The 16,214-nt window shown below is 36.5% G+C and overlaps 1 protein-coding gene across 6 annotated transcripts in view; it reads left to right on the top strand.

Moving 5' to 3' along the window:
• Nucleotides 1-16,214, top strand: part of RALGAPA2 (Ral GTPase activating protein catalytic subunit alpha 2) — a 140,824-nt gene that overhangs the window by 24,680 nt on the left and 99,930 nt on the right. For all 6 annotated transcript variants that reach the window (XR_008449117.1, XM_054062488.1, XM_054062489.1 and 3 more), the window contains 12 exons: nucleotides 1,485-1,528; nucleotides 2,435-2,609; nucleotides 3,604-3,719; nucleotides 6,326-6,464; nucleotides 7,764-7,963; nucleotides 9,505-9,735; nucleotides 11,938-12,111; nucleotides 12,996-13,133; nucleotides 13,711-13,859; nucleotides 14,184-14,295; nucleotides 14,999-15,236; nucleotides 15,752-15,916. Coding sequence is in view for 5 of the 6 variants with exons in the window: in XM_054062488.1 (XP_053918463.1) it covers nucleotides 1,485-1,528; nucleotides 2,435-2,609; nucleotides 3,604-3,719; nucleotides 6,326-6,464; nucleotides 7,764-7,963; nucleotides 9,505-9,735; nucleotides 11,938-12,111; nucleotides 12,996-13,133; nucleotides 13,711-13,859; nucleotides 14,184-14,295; nucleotides 14,999-15,236; nucleotides 15,752-15,916 (1,881 nt within the window). In the remaining variant the exon portion in view is untranslated. The remainder of the gene's footprint in view (nucleotides 1-1,484; nucleotides 1,529-2,434; nucleotides 2,610-3,603; nucleotides 3,720-6,325; nucleotides 6,465-7,763; nucleotides 7,964-9,504; nucleotides 9,736-11,937; nucleotides 12,112-12,995; nucleotides 13,134-13,710; nucleotides 13,860-14,183; nucleotides 14,296-14,998; nucleotides 15,237-15,751; nucleotides 15,917-16,214) is intronic.

Here is a 16,214-nt window from a genome sequence, read left to right as displayed (position 1 = left end):
TTAATGCTATGGGGAAAAAAAGTTTTATTGTCTTTAATTTGAAGATAGTTAACTTTTTACTGATTTAAATATTCCCTGTGACCCACAGTGCTTATGTAGTGAATATTTTGACCTTGTGATCATGTACAGGAGCCAGAAAGCAAAATTTATTCCTCTCCTCATTTGACCAGATTGAATAAAGCTGGAGTCAAATGGGTGCAGAAATATTGAGAGGTGAAATACATGTATCTTGATAATCACAGCACCTTGAAATCCAATCAAATAGTTTAACTTAATAATTTCCTCTGAATTAAACATCTCTTGAGTCATTGCTGCTTTGAAGATTCTGCTTCTAAATGTTACCAAAGTGGTCACAACATTTTGGTTTTGCTGTTTGTTAAAGTAAAATTTTATGCTGCTTTTTTTTTGGAGGGGGATATATTTCTTCAAAGTAGCACGTTTTTGTTGCTGTTTGGTTTGGCTTCTAGCATTATTTCATCAGCTGCCATGGGTTTCATCAGAACAATGAATTTGCTGTTGCAGAAGAAATAATGAGTGGAAGTTAAAGGTCAAGGAAAGGGCTGTTGCCACATTTCCAGTTAGCACTGACAAAAATAAAAGGAGACATCTGCTTGACCACTTTACTACCACTTCATCTGAATTAGTCCAGAACAAATTGGTTTTAGTCAGTTGTTTACTAGCCGATATATTCTTTAATTTATTCTTCTCTTGAATAGTCATATTTGGATCATTTTTTAACTGTGCCCAGTAAATAAGACAGAAAATTTGGTGATGCAATTATTTACAGCTACATCTCGCAATTTGCTTTTTGCTTAGTGCATATACATTAGTATGTATTTTGTATATATGTTAATAATTTTCACTTAATGCTGGGAAGGATTGCATTTGAAGAACGTATGTCATTCACAAATGCAGGAAAGAGAACAGCCGAGTGCTACATCATGGTATTTTTCTCAGGTTTGGATTAAAAACATTCTTTCACTGCAGCATTGGATGTATAAGCTCTCTCTGATCTTTAGGTCAGACGTATGAAGTTAAGAACAGTTTGCCTAGTACATCTAAACCCACAATTGAAATATTTTACAATTCTAATAGTTTTTGTTTTACAGACATGACTGCAGTATAGATTGCTAGCATCTTTCCCGTATCCCTTATCCTTCTCCATAGTCAAAATTTGCCCTAGATGTCTTATTTTTAATGAAAATAATTTGAGAAGTTGCTGTCTGACTAAAACCAAAGTACCTCACTGTAAAGATAAATTATATTTAATCTTATAACACTGATGGTGATGACTGTAATTAGATTCACATTGAGTTTTATCACCCCATAGTTTTATTTTCTTTTTAAATAGCTGTGCTACAGTAGCCACATAGTAAGTGTCATTAAACTAGCTTTTTTTTGTAGTCTTTTTTAAAAAGAAACATTCTGGTGGAAAGTGCGCCTCTTCGTATCTGATAAATGCCTATTTAATTTTTCTAATCCAGGGTCGATTCTGAAGAAACTTTTGCACTCTGGGAATTCTCTCAAGGTATTTCTTTTTTGATGCATTCATATTTCTTTTCACTTTAATTATTACAAAGCATATCACTTTATAATTTTCCAGTATTGGTGTTTTTCTGATTGTTAGGCTTTCTCGTTTTACTTATTCACCTCTTAATCAAGAATTTTATTATTGTAATCCTAAATGGTTTTTATGTTTATTTTTCTTCAGTCATTTTGCTGTTCTAATGACCTTTGTGAAGTTATCTGGAGAAAATATATTTTGCTTAATACTTTATTTCTTCATATCTCTGTAGCACTGTGTTAAATGTATTCATTTCTTCCTTGCCAAAGAGTTTTAAATCCTTTTTTCTTTCTGAAATGTATTGCGAAAATTAAAATTGTATCCTGTTAATGAAGTAAAAAGTAAATAAACTTAGTAAACCGAGTGAATACCCTGCCTTGGGTGGCTTTGTTGCATCTTACTTTTAACGAGAATCTTCTAAGCCCAGAGATGCTGAGGACAGCAGCTCGCTTTGACCTCTGTGGGTCCAGGGTTTCAGACTTGGTAGGGCACGAAGTATTGGCAGCCGCCTGCTTGTCTGTTACGCTTGCTGTTGTACTTCCAGAGCCCTTTTTAAGATTGAGTCTTAAGACTAATCAAGATGCATTTGGCTCCAGCAACTGAGGGAGTGGAAGCAGAACTTTTTTGGCTCTGACTGAAGTTGGAGGGGTAATGCCGTCTCCTTGGAGTAGCACTGTCTTAAGTACAGCTTGCTGCCACCCTTCTCTGCTAGTGATTAAATTAGTAATGTGATTACTCTTGGTATGATGGAAAGACTCACTGACGCATAGCTGGGATGATAATACTTGTCCTGCATTTTCTTAAATACTAATGTTACTGTACTTACAAATTTATTTTACTGTCTTCTTCTACAAAATCATCCCCTTGTAGATAAGGTGTGAAGGAATCCGACTGTTTCTTCTCTGGCTTCAAGCGCTTCAAACTAACTGTGCGGAAGAGCAGATATTAATATTTGCATGCCTTGTGCCTGGGTTTCCATCCATCGTGTCCTCACGAGGCCCATGTACGCTAGATAACCTCATTAGTCCTCCTAATTCACCAGAAGGTGAGTAAATGTTCCATGACAGGAGTATTGCCTCGCTCGTCCACTGAGGTTGTCATGTTGTGGAGAAATAGTTTCTTAAGGGGAAGATATCAAATGGCTGATACTATTTGTCCATATAATTCAGAGAAGTACTGAATTTGTTAATCTGATGTATTTGTTGGAGCTGTATAGCCACTTGGTCTTGCAGTTACAAGTTCAGAATGCTGGAGTCTTGTTGGTTATTTTCTTTCTTTTCTTTTTTTTTTTATTTTTAAATTGAGATGCAGCTTTGTGAACATGTTAGTGCAAAATAAGTAGGTGTGTAGATTTGCAGCTTTTTGGTTAATCATAGGATGGTTTAGTTTGGAAGGGACCTTAACTATCATCCAGTTCCAACCCTCCAGCCATGTGCAGTGACACTTTCCATTGGATCAGGTTGATCAAAGCCTCATCCAGCCTGGCCTTGAACACCTCCAGGGAAGTGACAGCCACCACTTCTCTGGGCAACCTGTGCCAGTGCCTCACCACCCTCACAGGAAAACATTTCTTCATAATACCTAACCTAAATCTCCCTTCTTTCAGCTTAAAAACATTCCCCCTCGTTCTGTCCTTGCACTCCTTGATAAAGAGCCTCTTCCCAGCTTTCCTGTAGCCCCCTTTCAGTACTGGAAGGCTGCTCTAAGATCTCCCTGGAGCCTTCTCCTCTCCAGGCTGAACAAGCCCAACTCTCTCAGCCTTTTTTCATATGGGAGTTGTTTTAGCTCTTTGATCATCTTCGTGGCCCTTAAGCTGTGTTTGCTTGTGTTAACCCTTCCAAACTGCAGTAAATCATATGTTGCGTGCCATACTTGACTGTATACAGTAGGGAAATATGAGAAGCCCAGGCAGCTACTGGACTTTGTACAGCTTAGTAGGATATTAATGATGCTTTTCAAATTAATCTTTTTATAGGAAATGTCTTTCATATAACTATTTTCAGATTTTGCGTGTTTAAAAGATTTTTCATTTTTTTTAGCTAAGATTTTTCCAGAAGAAATAACACCGCTTTTGCCAGCTCTCTCTGGAGAAAAAAATCCTGAAGACCAAACCTGCTATTTTCTTCAGCTTCTGTTAAAATATATGGTAATTCAGGTGTGGAAGATATATTTTTTATATATAAAAATATAATATATATAAAAATATATAAAACTATTCTATTTGGAGGAATATGCTTGTGGTAGAAAATTAAGTCTACTGTGTATCTATATGGAGATGGTTTCGGTCCTCCCCAGGAAGAGACTGTCTTCTGCACTGTCTTATTCTTGGTTTTTGAAAGGAAAATAATTCCAATGATTTTTCCTGGTGACATTTTTGGTAAAAGACGATTTTCACTCTTGTGATGAAAACATTCATTGATTGTTCAGACTTGCAGAATAACTGTATATTTTATGTGCTTGTGGTTGCATTTAGATAACTGATGTAAAACTGAGTAAAGATGCAATTTGTTCTCTTTGGACACATTTGTTACTGAGAAGACATTTAAAGGACCACTGGAGAAGGAGATAAAAAAGAAGAGATGTCTTCTGAGATTTTTTTCAAAAGGATGCAAGTAACATGTACATAAAAAAAATTTAATTAGGCATAGATCAGATTAATCTGTACAGAAGAGAAATTAAGATAATGTATATATTTTAAAAGTACAAATTAAGCAACATTTTAAGTAAAGTGAAAAGTATAGACAACATTAAAGAATTCAGTATTAAAAAAAATAAAAGATAAGGAAATACTTTGAGATACTTTTTTTTTTTATATCACAAGGCAAGATCAAAATGATATTTGGGAAGGGGTTTTATCATCTTGAATAAATGCTCTGTTTTTAAAAGTGGTTGTATGAAATGATCAACTTACCCCACGGCAATCTGTTTTACACTTAAGAGGTTTGCAACACTTTAGTTATAAGAACAGTAAAACCATTTTTTCTTATACTCTTGTTTTGTGTTTGGGATCTAAAAGGCCTGACTACAGTATAAATCCGATTGCATCGTGGTTCATCAGCATCCATTTATTTGTGTTGCTCAGTAGAGGAGAGCACAATTGAGCTGTAACCTTCTTGCTGCGGGCAAGAAGTGAGATTAAAATAACGTATGTGCAGAATTGTAGAATCAGTAAGGTAGAAAAAGACCTCAAAGATCATCAAGTCCAACCATCAGCCCAACACCATCATGCACACATCGTGTCCCAAAGTGCCACATATATATGTGATTCACATATCACACCTAGATGGTGATTCCACCACTTCCTTGGGCAGCCTGTTCTTGTGCTTCACCACTCTTTCAGTAAAGACATTTTTTCCTAATATCCAGTCTAAACCTCCCTGGTGCAGCTTGGTGCAGTTTCCTCTTGTCCTGTCATTTGTTAGTTGGGAGAAGAGACCAACATCTTCCTCACAACATCCTTCCGGGTAGTTGTAGAGGGTGATAAGAATGATTATGCAGAGCCAGAACAGAGCAAATCTACATCTTAAAGTAAGTTTGTCTGTGACTTGGTAAAATTTAATGAGTCTGTTTATTTACATAACAAATAAAACTATACAGAAACTCATTAGTCTTGTTTCCAGGCTCTATGTTTGTCTTCTGCAAAAGTACCACAATTGCAAGTTCCACAGTTTTTAGAGATTTAGAAAAGGTCTAGAACAGGTTAAAGTAAGGAAATGTGTCTAAAAATAAACAAATAAGACTCATGTGAATGATGGAAAAAAGACAGTTTATCCAAGATCATAATTATAGATTCAGTAAACTTGTTATCTGCTAGATATAGTTGTAAAGGCTTTTCTAAGAGCTTTTACTGCAGAAAACAATGAGAATCCTGTAGTCTTTTGAAATTGCTGATTTTCCAAAAAAGAAAAAAGTTAAAGAAGAGATGGGCCTGGATTTAAATAATATATCGAAAGAGAAACGCTTCTAGTGCTCACTTGAGTTTCATAAAATGAGAAGTGAAATGCTAAAACCCAGGTAGGTTTAAGTCATCAGTGGAAAAAGTGCTTTGTTGTAGAGATATCTACTTTCCTATTTGAAATTGTCTTGGATTTGCTTATACAAATAAATAAAATGCACCCATATAGTGCAGCTTATTCCAAATTGAAGATGTTTCAGTATGAAAAGGGCAATTCTTTGTTGGAATTTGACACGGTCTTCCAAGGAATTGTATTTCTAAACTTGTTAAAGAACAGCTTGAAAGTATGTGTATGACTGCTGTTGATCTATGCAAGAACAGAGGATTGCCTTTAAAAACAAGCCTAGATGTCAACCTTGTCCTTCTCAGTGGAATTTTCTTGTGCTTTGAGTCAAATTTTGTGAGTGTTGCATATGTGTTTGCAACCAAATTAAACGTAGGCATTGAGTATGTTTCTGATGATAAATGGATTTGTGATAAAAGTGTAGCCCAGATTAACTTTAACAAATTTGATTCTTACCTGTAAATTTAGATAAAAACATTAGTAGGTGTGTACTGTGCTTCACTGTATTGAGAACGGCACAACTACTCTGGTTTCTGATGAGCCTGCTTTCTTTAATACGCTAAAGCCCTGGTGGTAATGTCTTATATTCTTACTGCAGTTTGTAAAGTTTTTGGAGACAGTGCTAATTTTTTATATCTCTTGTTAAAGTGTAATTGTTTATCTTTTGTATTCAATGTGGAGTGATTGTCAATATAACATAGTAACTGAAAGCTTTTTGTTTCTCTTTAACTGCATTACAAAGGCTGCAAGCTTAGAGTGGAAGAATAAGGAGAACCAAGACACTGGTTTTAAGTTCCTCTTTACTTTGTTTAGGAAATACTACCTTCCTCACTTGTTTCCAACTTTTACAAAGCTAACCAACCTCTATAAACCTGTTCTTGGTAAGTAGTGAATTTTGGCTATTAAGTAGAAGAAAAAATAACCGTGGCTGTTCTCAGTTGCCTCTCTGTTCCTTGATGGTCTATCATTGCAGTTTTGCTGAATGAAGCTTTTTGCTCCCTTGTCTCATGTTTTGATTTTTTCCTTGCAAGACTTTTAATTTCCTGGGGTTTCAGAGGAAGCTGCTACTGCTCGTCAGTGCATGACCATCGCTGATGCTCCTTTCCTAAGGATGTATCCAGTGGCATAGCATTTTTATGGAGTGAGTGAGGATTCTGTAACTGTGTTATGTAATGAAGACAGAACGTGCTCTCTGATGGGCTGTTTAAAGAACCAGCAAGCTGCCCAGTGTGAGAGAGTAGTTCACATAGTTACTCTTATTTTGCCTGTTGTTCCCTTGAAGAGAGAATGAGCACAAAGGGCCAAATGAATGCAAATGGCCATGTACAACTGCATTTGTAGGATTAAAGGCATGTTAATTCAGAAGCATTCATATTTTTCCTAATTTTTGACTGAATTATATGTTGGAGACCATAGCAACAGTAGTGTTAATGCTCACCTGATATACTGCAGCCTCTTCTTCACCATCCTTCCCCTCTCTCCTCTGACTTTTAATTCTTGTCCTTTGCAGTTCAACATTTAGTGTCTAAAATCACCTCAGTGCCACTTCAGCTGTGTTGTTGGCTGCTAGACCCCAGGCCTTCCATGTTTTTTCAGCTCTGTACAAGTGATTTTTCCTTAAGTCTCAACATCTGAATGAATTACGACCCACCCTATGCCCCTTTGACAATCTTTCACTTCTTCCCACTTGTTTTCTTTTATTTCAGCTTGTGCAGTGCTCCTTACACCTGAGTTAACTTCTCTTTCCAAAGCGCTAAGTATCCTTTTTCTTCTTAATCCTTGCACTATTGGGTGTTCCAAAGCTGTTTTCTCTTTCTCACTGCACTTTAAATAAAGTCTGTGAAACATATAATTAACTTACGTTCTAGCAGGAGTATTTTGTTATTTCAGACTTTGCCCTTCTTTTTGTTTCTCTATTCTTTTTGCTTTCCTTTGTTTTGTGTGATACAAATTATAACCTTCAGGAAAGATCTTTGCTTTTGTGTTCTTTCTTTTCTTTAGGAGTAGTAAAGTTACAATCAAATATATGCATTAATACAATAAAAGCAGTCAGTTATTGCATCTCTTATTTCATATGGAGAAAATGTTGTTGGTGACGTTTCAATTTAACCGGACTCTGGAAGCAATTGCAGCTTTCTAAGTGTATATTTTCTTTATTTCTTCTCATTTTATCTCACCAGATATTCCTGATATAAGACCAAGACCCGTATACATTACTGCAACACGAAACAATGAAAATGTCTACAGTGCAAAAATCCCATATATGGCAGCTCGAGTTGTTTTCATTAAGTGGCTTGTTACCTTCTTTCTTGAAAAGAAATATTTAACAGCTGTTCAGAATACAAAAAATGGAGGAGAAATGCTCCCTAAAATTATTCAGGTGTGCTTTGAAGTTTACCTCTCTGTTCTTATGTACATGTTAACCTTGCAAATGATCACAATGCACTGAAGCAAGAAGGAAAGCTACCCCTGAGTGAATAAATGTTATACTTGATTATTTGATTATTTTTTTTCTTTGATGAAGGAGGGACTCTCCAAGGCAAACCCTGTAGCAATTTACTAGATTTCTTTTTCTCATACTTGTTTGCCGTACCAGCTTCATGAGTATTATGTTTAGACTTCTGGCATTTTATCTGTAAACTGTCAGACTTGTTTGTGCCATGGACCATTTCCCAGCAACATCAAAGGCTCTTTTGTTTTCTTCTTGATTATAGCAGCTGTTTACAATGAGATACTAGAAAAATATTTCACTTTCTGATTGCTGGTTGGGACTTCTCTAGATTTAGGGACTATACAATGAATTTTATAGAAATAGATATTTTATCTTTGAAGAAACTCTCCAGCTTTCTGTTCAAAATTTATGGTCAGTGTCAACTTATATTCTTCTCTTGTATCAGACATCAGTGTCAAATCTGACAAAAGCATATGTTAACTTTTATGGTAGAACTGTATATTTTCATGTCAGTTGTTTTTGGAGTTCTTCATTGTAGAAGTTTGAAGTCCTCCCTATGCCAGCGAAGTGTAGCTTGCCTACTCAAAGTTTTGTTGACTGTTTCTTTCTCATTTGAAATTCCACCTTTTGCATAAACAGCCATGCTGTTGCAACTGATAGCCTGGAAGAAGAATTTTTTTAAATTTTCACTGAGTTTTATAGACAGCTGACACTAAATAAAAATATAGGTTGCATAAAGGTATTGCTGACCTCAAAACTGACACTGGTCCAATGTTGTCACATAACTGAAGATGTGTACCATTTCTTGGCACATGTTGAATTCATAGTGGTTTTGAAGTTTGCAGATGTGGCTGAACTTTACCAAGGAAGTTCCTTGTGAAAAGCAGTAGAGATGTTATTGCTGCTCTATTACTGCTCACTTAGTCAAACAGAGGGGAGCCTTACTAAAGTAATCATAAAACAGGACTGTATTTGGGTGATGCTTTGAGTTAGTGTAAGTTGGGCTTCTCTTTCTGGTCACTTCAAAGCAGTTTTTCAGTCCTCTGTCTCTTCCTGACTGGATCATTTTAGCTGGACGCAGTTTGAGAAGTTGCAAAATACATGCAATACCAGAACAAAACCTGACAGCTGTCAGGAATAACAATGTGCAAAGGTATTATCTTTTTCACTGTCTCTGTGCCTTCCACCACTCCCACCACTGTTCCCCTTCCTGTATTTTGTCTTATGGAGTGAACGGATCAGGCCTGTAGGGGCAGGAATGGTGGTGTGTAGTGTACATCATGCAGAGTTTAAGACTAAATTCCTTCTTGGATCGAGTAGTAGACTCAAAATTACACTTCCTGACTGCTGGGGTCCCAGTGTGTTGTGTGAAAAAGAGCACTAGTATCTCGAGTTCTGTGTCAGCATTTGGGGGTTTTGGTGTATGCTATTTCAGTTAGTTAATTCAGCACACATTTTCTTTTGTGTAGACTGTTGGTGTTGTAAACCAAGACAAAAATGCAGAGCTAGAAACCAGTATACCTTATGCAAGCGAGCAAGAGAGAAGCCATTCTAACAGCAGCACCTTGTCTGACAGAAGACTCAGCAATTCCAGCCTCTGCAGCATCGAAGAGCAGCACCGGAGTGTCTATGAGATGGTGCAGAGAATCCTCTTATCCACTCGAGGTTACGTTAACTTTGTTAATGAGGTGTTTCGGCAAGTAAGTGTATGTTTGGTTGCTGGTGTATACTTTTTTTTTAAAGGAGATGTCATGGTTATGGGAAAGAACATAGAACAGGCTGTTGCTCAGGTAACTGGTTAAACTTGATGCTTAGTCACACTAGTACCCTCTTGGTTTGGAGTCTTTCCTAGGTCTGGTTTTAACGATGATGAAATAATGTGATTTGTGCTAGTTTCCAACTGATGAAATTTTTATAGGAACTGAAGCTCATTGCTGCTGCCAGACAGCTATTTGAATGGGCCTCTTTATGTTGTATCATAATACTAAGAGGAAATAAAGATGAGAAAAGGGCTATTAGCTTGCAGATTTATTGTTCGAATAAATAAGATTCTTGGTCCTTTGATCAACATCAGTACTTAATCCTTACTTGAAGATTGATTGCTTCTACCAGTATTTTTCATTAATTTGACATCTTCTGAATTGTTTAGGATAAAAATACTTGGGGACCTACTGGAAAGTCCAGATATTATTTTCTTTTTGTCCAGTACCAAGGTAGAGATTGGTTGAAGCAGCAGTTCCAAGTCACATAAATGGGCAGGAGGTGCTCTCCAGCAGCAGAGTGAGCACACATGCTTTACTATGAACTGTGTGGTGTGGCACGGTTCAGGAACTCCCTGTCCCAGTATTTTTCAGTGAGATGGATGGCATTTGGGGAGGAAGGAGTACTTGTGAACGTTAGGAACTGCTGTGGCATGCTGCCCTCTCCTGGTGTTTGTTCAGAGTATGGAATCTTAAACCCGTTTCCAGGGAACAGAGGATAATGTACTTTGATCTTTATTAAATATGATCAGGGTTCAGTAATTGAAACAGATAATGATATTTGTGTCCTTTTTGTGTTTATCTCTCCGTAACAGGAATGTCAATATTCACTGTGAATTTGTGGGCTCCTTTTTTTTTTTTTCTTTCTACCCTACTTTTTAGCCTTTACAAAAGCATTCTCTGTAGTGCCCATTCATACTGCTGATGAGCTACTGTTTCTCTAGTATTCGAGCAGTTGCCTTCTGGCGTTTTGAGTTTCTGCATCCTTAATAACTTGTTGGTGTCTGTTAAGACATTTTCAGGTATTTCACTATACTTACTGTATGGAATATTTAGATTTGCTTTGGTTAATCCTTCAATTTCTCTTGAAGTCAGCTGTTGGATGTTGCAGTTTGTGCTGACTAAAGACAGAAGTGTAGTATATCATATAAAGATTTTCCCCAAACTGAGCAGGATACCTTTGTGATGTTTTTTGCAGCTAAACAGGGTATAGGAATATATACTGAGTATATATACATATATATATTACTCTGAAATGCAGTGCTATAGTTTTTTGGCCCTGTTCATCATGTAGAGTGGATAATCTCTTCGTAGTTGGAAGAACCTGGGTTTTAGTATGTAAAATGCATTTAATCTCTTTCAGTACTTTTGTAATATAAAGCATATTGATGTCAAAAAAAAATCTTTTTTTGTTGAAGTACACTTTTTTGTACCAGATGACATTTTCAGACGATGATTTCTGTGCCTGTTCACTGCAGTGCAAAGTTCTTCTGCCACTGTATTATTTTAGTCTCCTATGACCTTCGGAAGGGTCTGTTGGGAAGCAGCCAGTCCAGCCTTTGTAAGCCTTCAGAGAGGAGATGGTTACAGAGCGATTCCCAAATGCAGACATTGAATAGCATGTTGAAAATATATTCATTGTGTTGATTTCCAAAACTGTAGTGAGTATCAAATGCCAGCTGCTGCTACCCTCATCACAACTTTCTGCCTTGTCTCTATCTACACCTGCTGAAATTGCATTTCGGATTGTATGTTGCTGATGTAATTTGGAGTTATCTTCTCCAGAAAGCGTTGCGTAGTACCAAAGTTTGGTCTGCCAGACCTCTCTGGCTGGTAATGGCTTGTGAGATGAATCCACGTTAAATTAGAGAACTTGCAAGGAGGAAGAACAACCTTTGGTTTTGTCTGAACAAATACAACATAGAAGTCATTTGTAATGAATACTTACGGAGTTGTGCATGGTGTAGATATGTGCATAGGTTGGTGATTAATCATAAATCCTTTTAGTACAGACATAAAAGTAAAAATTATGCATAGTTTCTTTTTTGAGCTGTATTATTTATGGATGGTGGTGTATGGGTGTGTTTACATATGCATATGCATGTCCTACGTATAGTAAAACCAGTTAACTTTTCAATTTAGGCTTTTTTATTGCCACCTTCTGATATATCTGCAACACGAAAAGTGGTTAAAGTGTATAGAAAGTGGATATTACAAGAGAAGCCTATTTTCATGGAGGAGCCAGATAAAAAGGAAGACGGTCAGGATGCTGTTGTCAACTTAGAGGATTCATCAGTGCAAACGGATGGTAAACATGTATGGCATCAGTGTTACTTACTTTATTCTGTTTGCTTGCAATATAAGATTTAAATGAGTAACAATTTAAAATTTGTGATGTGGAAAATCATGATGAAAAAATGCTTTTATTTAAGGTCCAGAAATTTAAATAAATATTGGATGTTCAGTAACCCTGACTGAGTGCAGGAAAAGATTTCCAGCTATTTTGAAAAATATAGTTTGTTGATTATTCCCTGTCTATACTAGTAGTATGGCAAGAACTTATTGGAAGAAATACTAATACATTCTGCAGTGTTAAAATTTACACTGTCTGTTGGCCTAGCGTTTGTAGGACTATTTCCTTTTGGTGGTAGTTACTTAAAAACTTGAAAATATCTACTGATCTGTTTGTACTGGATGGACTATTTGGATTCAGACACCTTGAGCTAGGAAATAAAAGTGTAGATACAAATTCTGTGCATCATCTTTTTAGTATCCTGTATTGAACCATTGGCAGAAGTTGACTTTGACACTGTTGGCACTGTAAAGCTATTTAAAGAGAAGTTTTGTTGTACTGAGAAAGAAGTTCAAGTAGTAAAAGCGTAGTGAGAATTACAAGGTTTTGTCAGATTATTTCTGTAGGGGATTTATAGTTTTACCAAGCTTAAGTTCAAATACTGTTGCGATCAGTGACTACAAAATGTGATATAAGTTATTCTATATAGCAGCTTTAAAAACTTTATGAACCTTTAAGTTCCTTATACTATCTGTTCAGAGATTAAGAAATAAGAGACAAGAATTCCTTGCAGAAATGAATGCAAGACATGACAATTTTCTCTTTTTTACATTTGCCATTGTGATTTTGGATAAATATCGACATGTTCCTTTCTGCTTTATCACTAATTGAGTCCTGTTTTTGAAAGCTTTCCTCTGACCACGCAGGACATAAACGCTCCTCCAGCTGGGGAAGAACATACTCCTTTACCAGTGCTGTTAACAGAGGATGTGTATTAGAAGATGAGGACAAAAATGTTAAAGCTGGTGCTCAAGCTGCCTTACAGGTGTGATGTATAGAAAGAGTACAAAGCCGTGGTTTACTTAAACTACAAATTATAATATAGTCTGAGATTAAGGAAAACAACTACAAGCAGTTTTTGTAAGATAAAATTTGGACTTAATTTATAATGTCCTTAAAATTAATATTAAGCCCTGTGACCGCATCTTACAGCCAGTTATATAAATTCTAATACAGAAGGTTTTTTTTTTTTTTTCTACTGTGGGTACTAGGAATTAATCAGAACTATACATTTGCTTTTGTTGAAGCTCACTTATTGGAAATATTGCTGGTTGCTCAAGCAGATAGTGCCACAAGGACTGGTACTTGAGCCTGACCCCGTGGAATAAATGCCTACAAAACCTGTACTAAGGAATGCACACCTTTGTTTGGTCTGTAATGCCACCTGACTTTTTGCTAGAATGATGTGAAAAAATACAGTTATAAGTAAAACATGAAACTTGCTCTAAGGAAAGTGAAAGATTTGAGTGGAGGAGGACAAGTATTTTATTGTAAATCTTGACTCTTTTTTTTTTTTTAATTCCTGATGATACATAAACTGACTGTAAATGCCTGTTTTGAAGGTATTTTTGACAAACTCTGCGAATGTTTTCTTACTGGAACCATGCGTTGAAGTCCCTGTGCTTCTGAAGGAGCAAGTTGATGCTTGCAGAGCAGTTCTGAGTATCTTTAGGCGCATGATAATGGAATTATCAATGAATAGAAAGACATGGTAAGTTTTATATGTTCTGCATTTAAGAGAAAATTATCAACGTTTAAGCTTGATGGGAGAGTTATTGTGTAGGGAAAAGACTGGCTTTCTGGAGGGTAGACCTTACTACATCAGTCACACTTGTGACTAGCTTCTGAATTGCTTTGTGAGACTGCAAGGTCTGTTGAGTCTACATCACGATACTGTTTGACTTCAAGGCTCTGGCTGGTATTTCCATTCCTGAGTTCACCTTCTCCGAAATTAGTTTTTACAGTCTGCAAGCAACTGTTATTTTTTTAAATTATCTGTGCAAAGTGTGATTGTGCAATTTTTTTTTGGAACCAGGGAACAGATGTTACAGATACTCCTTAAAATAACAGAGGCTGTGATGCAGAAGCCAAAAGAAAACCAAATGAAGGATACGTTTGCTCAAAGCATGTCAGGATTACTTTTCCGAGTGAGTGTCTGGGGTTTGTTTGTTTGCTTTTCATGTTGCTTTTTCATTATGTTTTAGTTAAGTATTATAATATTGCACAGTAATGTGAAACCTACTTTTAAAACATGAAAAAACCTCTCCTAATAAAGGAAGACAGTTTCCAGGTGCAATAAGCAGTTGATTTGATCTGTTTGTCAGGGCTCTGCTACAAACCCTGGTAGAACAGGCAGGAACGCAGTCTCTTTGTGGGGTATCTTCATGAGTATCTCTGAAGTGTAAGCTTGATGTAACTCTTTTACAGAAGTTCAGCTGGCAAGTCAAAACTGAATCACGGTGAGATGAAAACCTTAATACATCAGATTGTACTTTGCATGCTTAGCTACATTATCTAGGTCTGAGTGTCGCTGGTACAGCTCAATCACTACAGTCATTCTGAAGGTATATGAGACAGTTCTTCCTCATATTACAATTATACACATTATTTCAGTTTTCCAGAGAACATGCAGACCACTTGAAACATGTTTCAGAATTTTTAGATTTCTGTAGTCAGTAACTTTCATAATTATTTACCCACCAGTTTCTGGGAATTTTTTTTGGATGAAAAGTCTATATGCATAGTGTTTGTACATCATGAATAATCAATGGTAATATGCAGATTGGTGTTGGTGTGCCGAATTAGTCTTGTCAGAAAAGCATGAGCTGTTACTTATTTCTTTTCTCTCAGACTCTCATAGTGGCTTGGATCAGAGCAAACCTGAGTGTTTACATTTCTCGGGAGCTGTGGGATGAGCTGCTCAGCGTTCTGTCCACCCTGACTGACTGGGAGGAGCTCATAAATGAGTGGGCCAATATCATGGACTCTCTAACAGCAGTGCTAGCAAGAACAGTGTATGGAGTGGAAATGACCAACTTACCCTTGGATAAGCTCAGCGAGCAGAAAGAAAAAAAGCAGAGAGGAAAAGGTTAGTCACTGTGCTTATACTTTTTGTATAAAACACCTTAAATATTTAAGTTTAATAAAAATTATTTTGATCTAACGTTAAATACTACATAATCTAGTGTAAGAACCCGTTTAATCAAATGTGGAGTGCTTTGGATTTGTGTATTCTCATCCTTCCTTGTGTGTGGGAGGAAAAATAATTGGGGTCGATAGAAGAATTTAGCAGTTTTTAGTGTGCGCTCAAAAACAGTCCTTTATATGTAGCGGAAACAAAACAGGGTTTTCTATGCTGTCATCTAGCATAGCCATCAATGTAAAAATTGTTTTCTGTGTATTTTTATTAAACTTTATTAATTACAGTGTTTTAGCTACATTTATGTGCCACCTTGCAGTTGATGCACATAGTAAAAATTCATTGATGTCATTTAAAACGTGAATATTTTTCATGCCTGAGTGCTTTTGAGCAAGATCATACTTCAAGAAAACTCTGTGCCAATGCATGCAGTGCTAAAGAACTTTGTTTTCTTTATCACTAAGGTGGTATTTTAGAGCCTCAGAAGACAGCTGTAGTGGGTAGATCTTTCTCATTAAGCTGGAAAAGTCATCCTGAAGTTGTGGAGCCAATGAGGTTCAGAAGTGCTACAACCTCTGGAGCCCCAGGAGTTGAGAAAGCGAGAAATATTGTTCGTCAAAGAGCAACAGGTTAGACCATAACTAAATGCCTATGTTCCCAAACACACAGTCACGCTCAAGTTTTAAATCTGCCTTTGAGTTGTGGCTGCTTCCAAAAGTTGCACAACTTAATAATTCAGTGCCTGAACAGAGATGTTACGTCCCCGTGTCTGGATGTCTTGTCCACTACCAGTATGAATAAAGAATCAAAGTATTTTGGGAAATTCTAAATATATGCTTTTAAATACATTGCATTTAATTGCAAGTTGGTCATGTGCAAGTTCTGGGTTTTTTTGTAGAGAAGCGAGGTACATTCCTTTTTTATCAA

The sequence above is a fragment of the Cuculus canorus genome, chromosome 3 (assembly GCF_017976375.1).
Source record: "Cuculus canorus isolate bCucCan1 chromosome 3, bCucCan1.pri, whole genome shotgun sequence".
Taxonomy (NCBI): domain Eukaryota; kingdom Metazoa; phylum Chordata; class Aves; order Cuculiformes; family Cuculidae; genus Cuculus; species Cuculus canorus.
The sequence above is the reverse complement of the archived record's forward strand: the minus strand, read 5'-3'. Positions and strand labels throughout refer to the sequence as shown.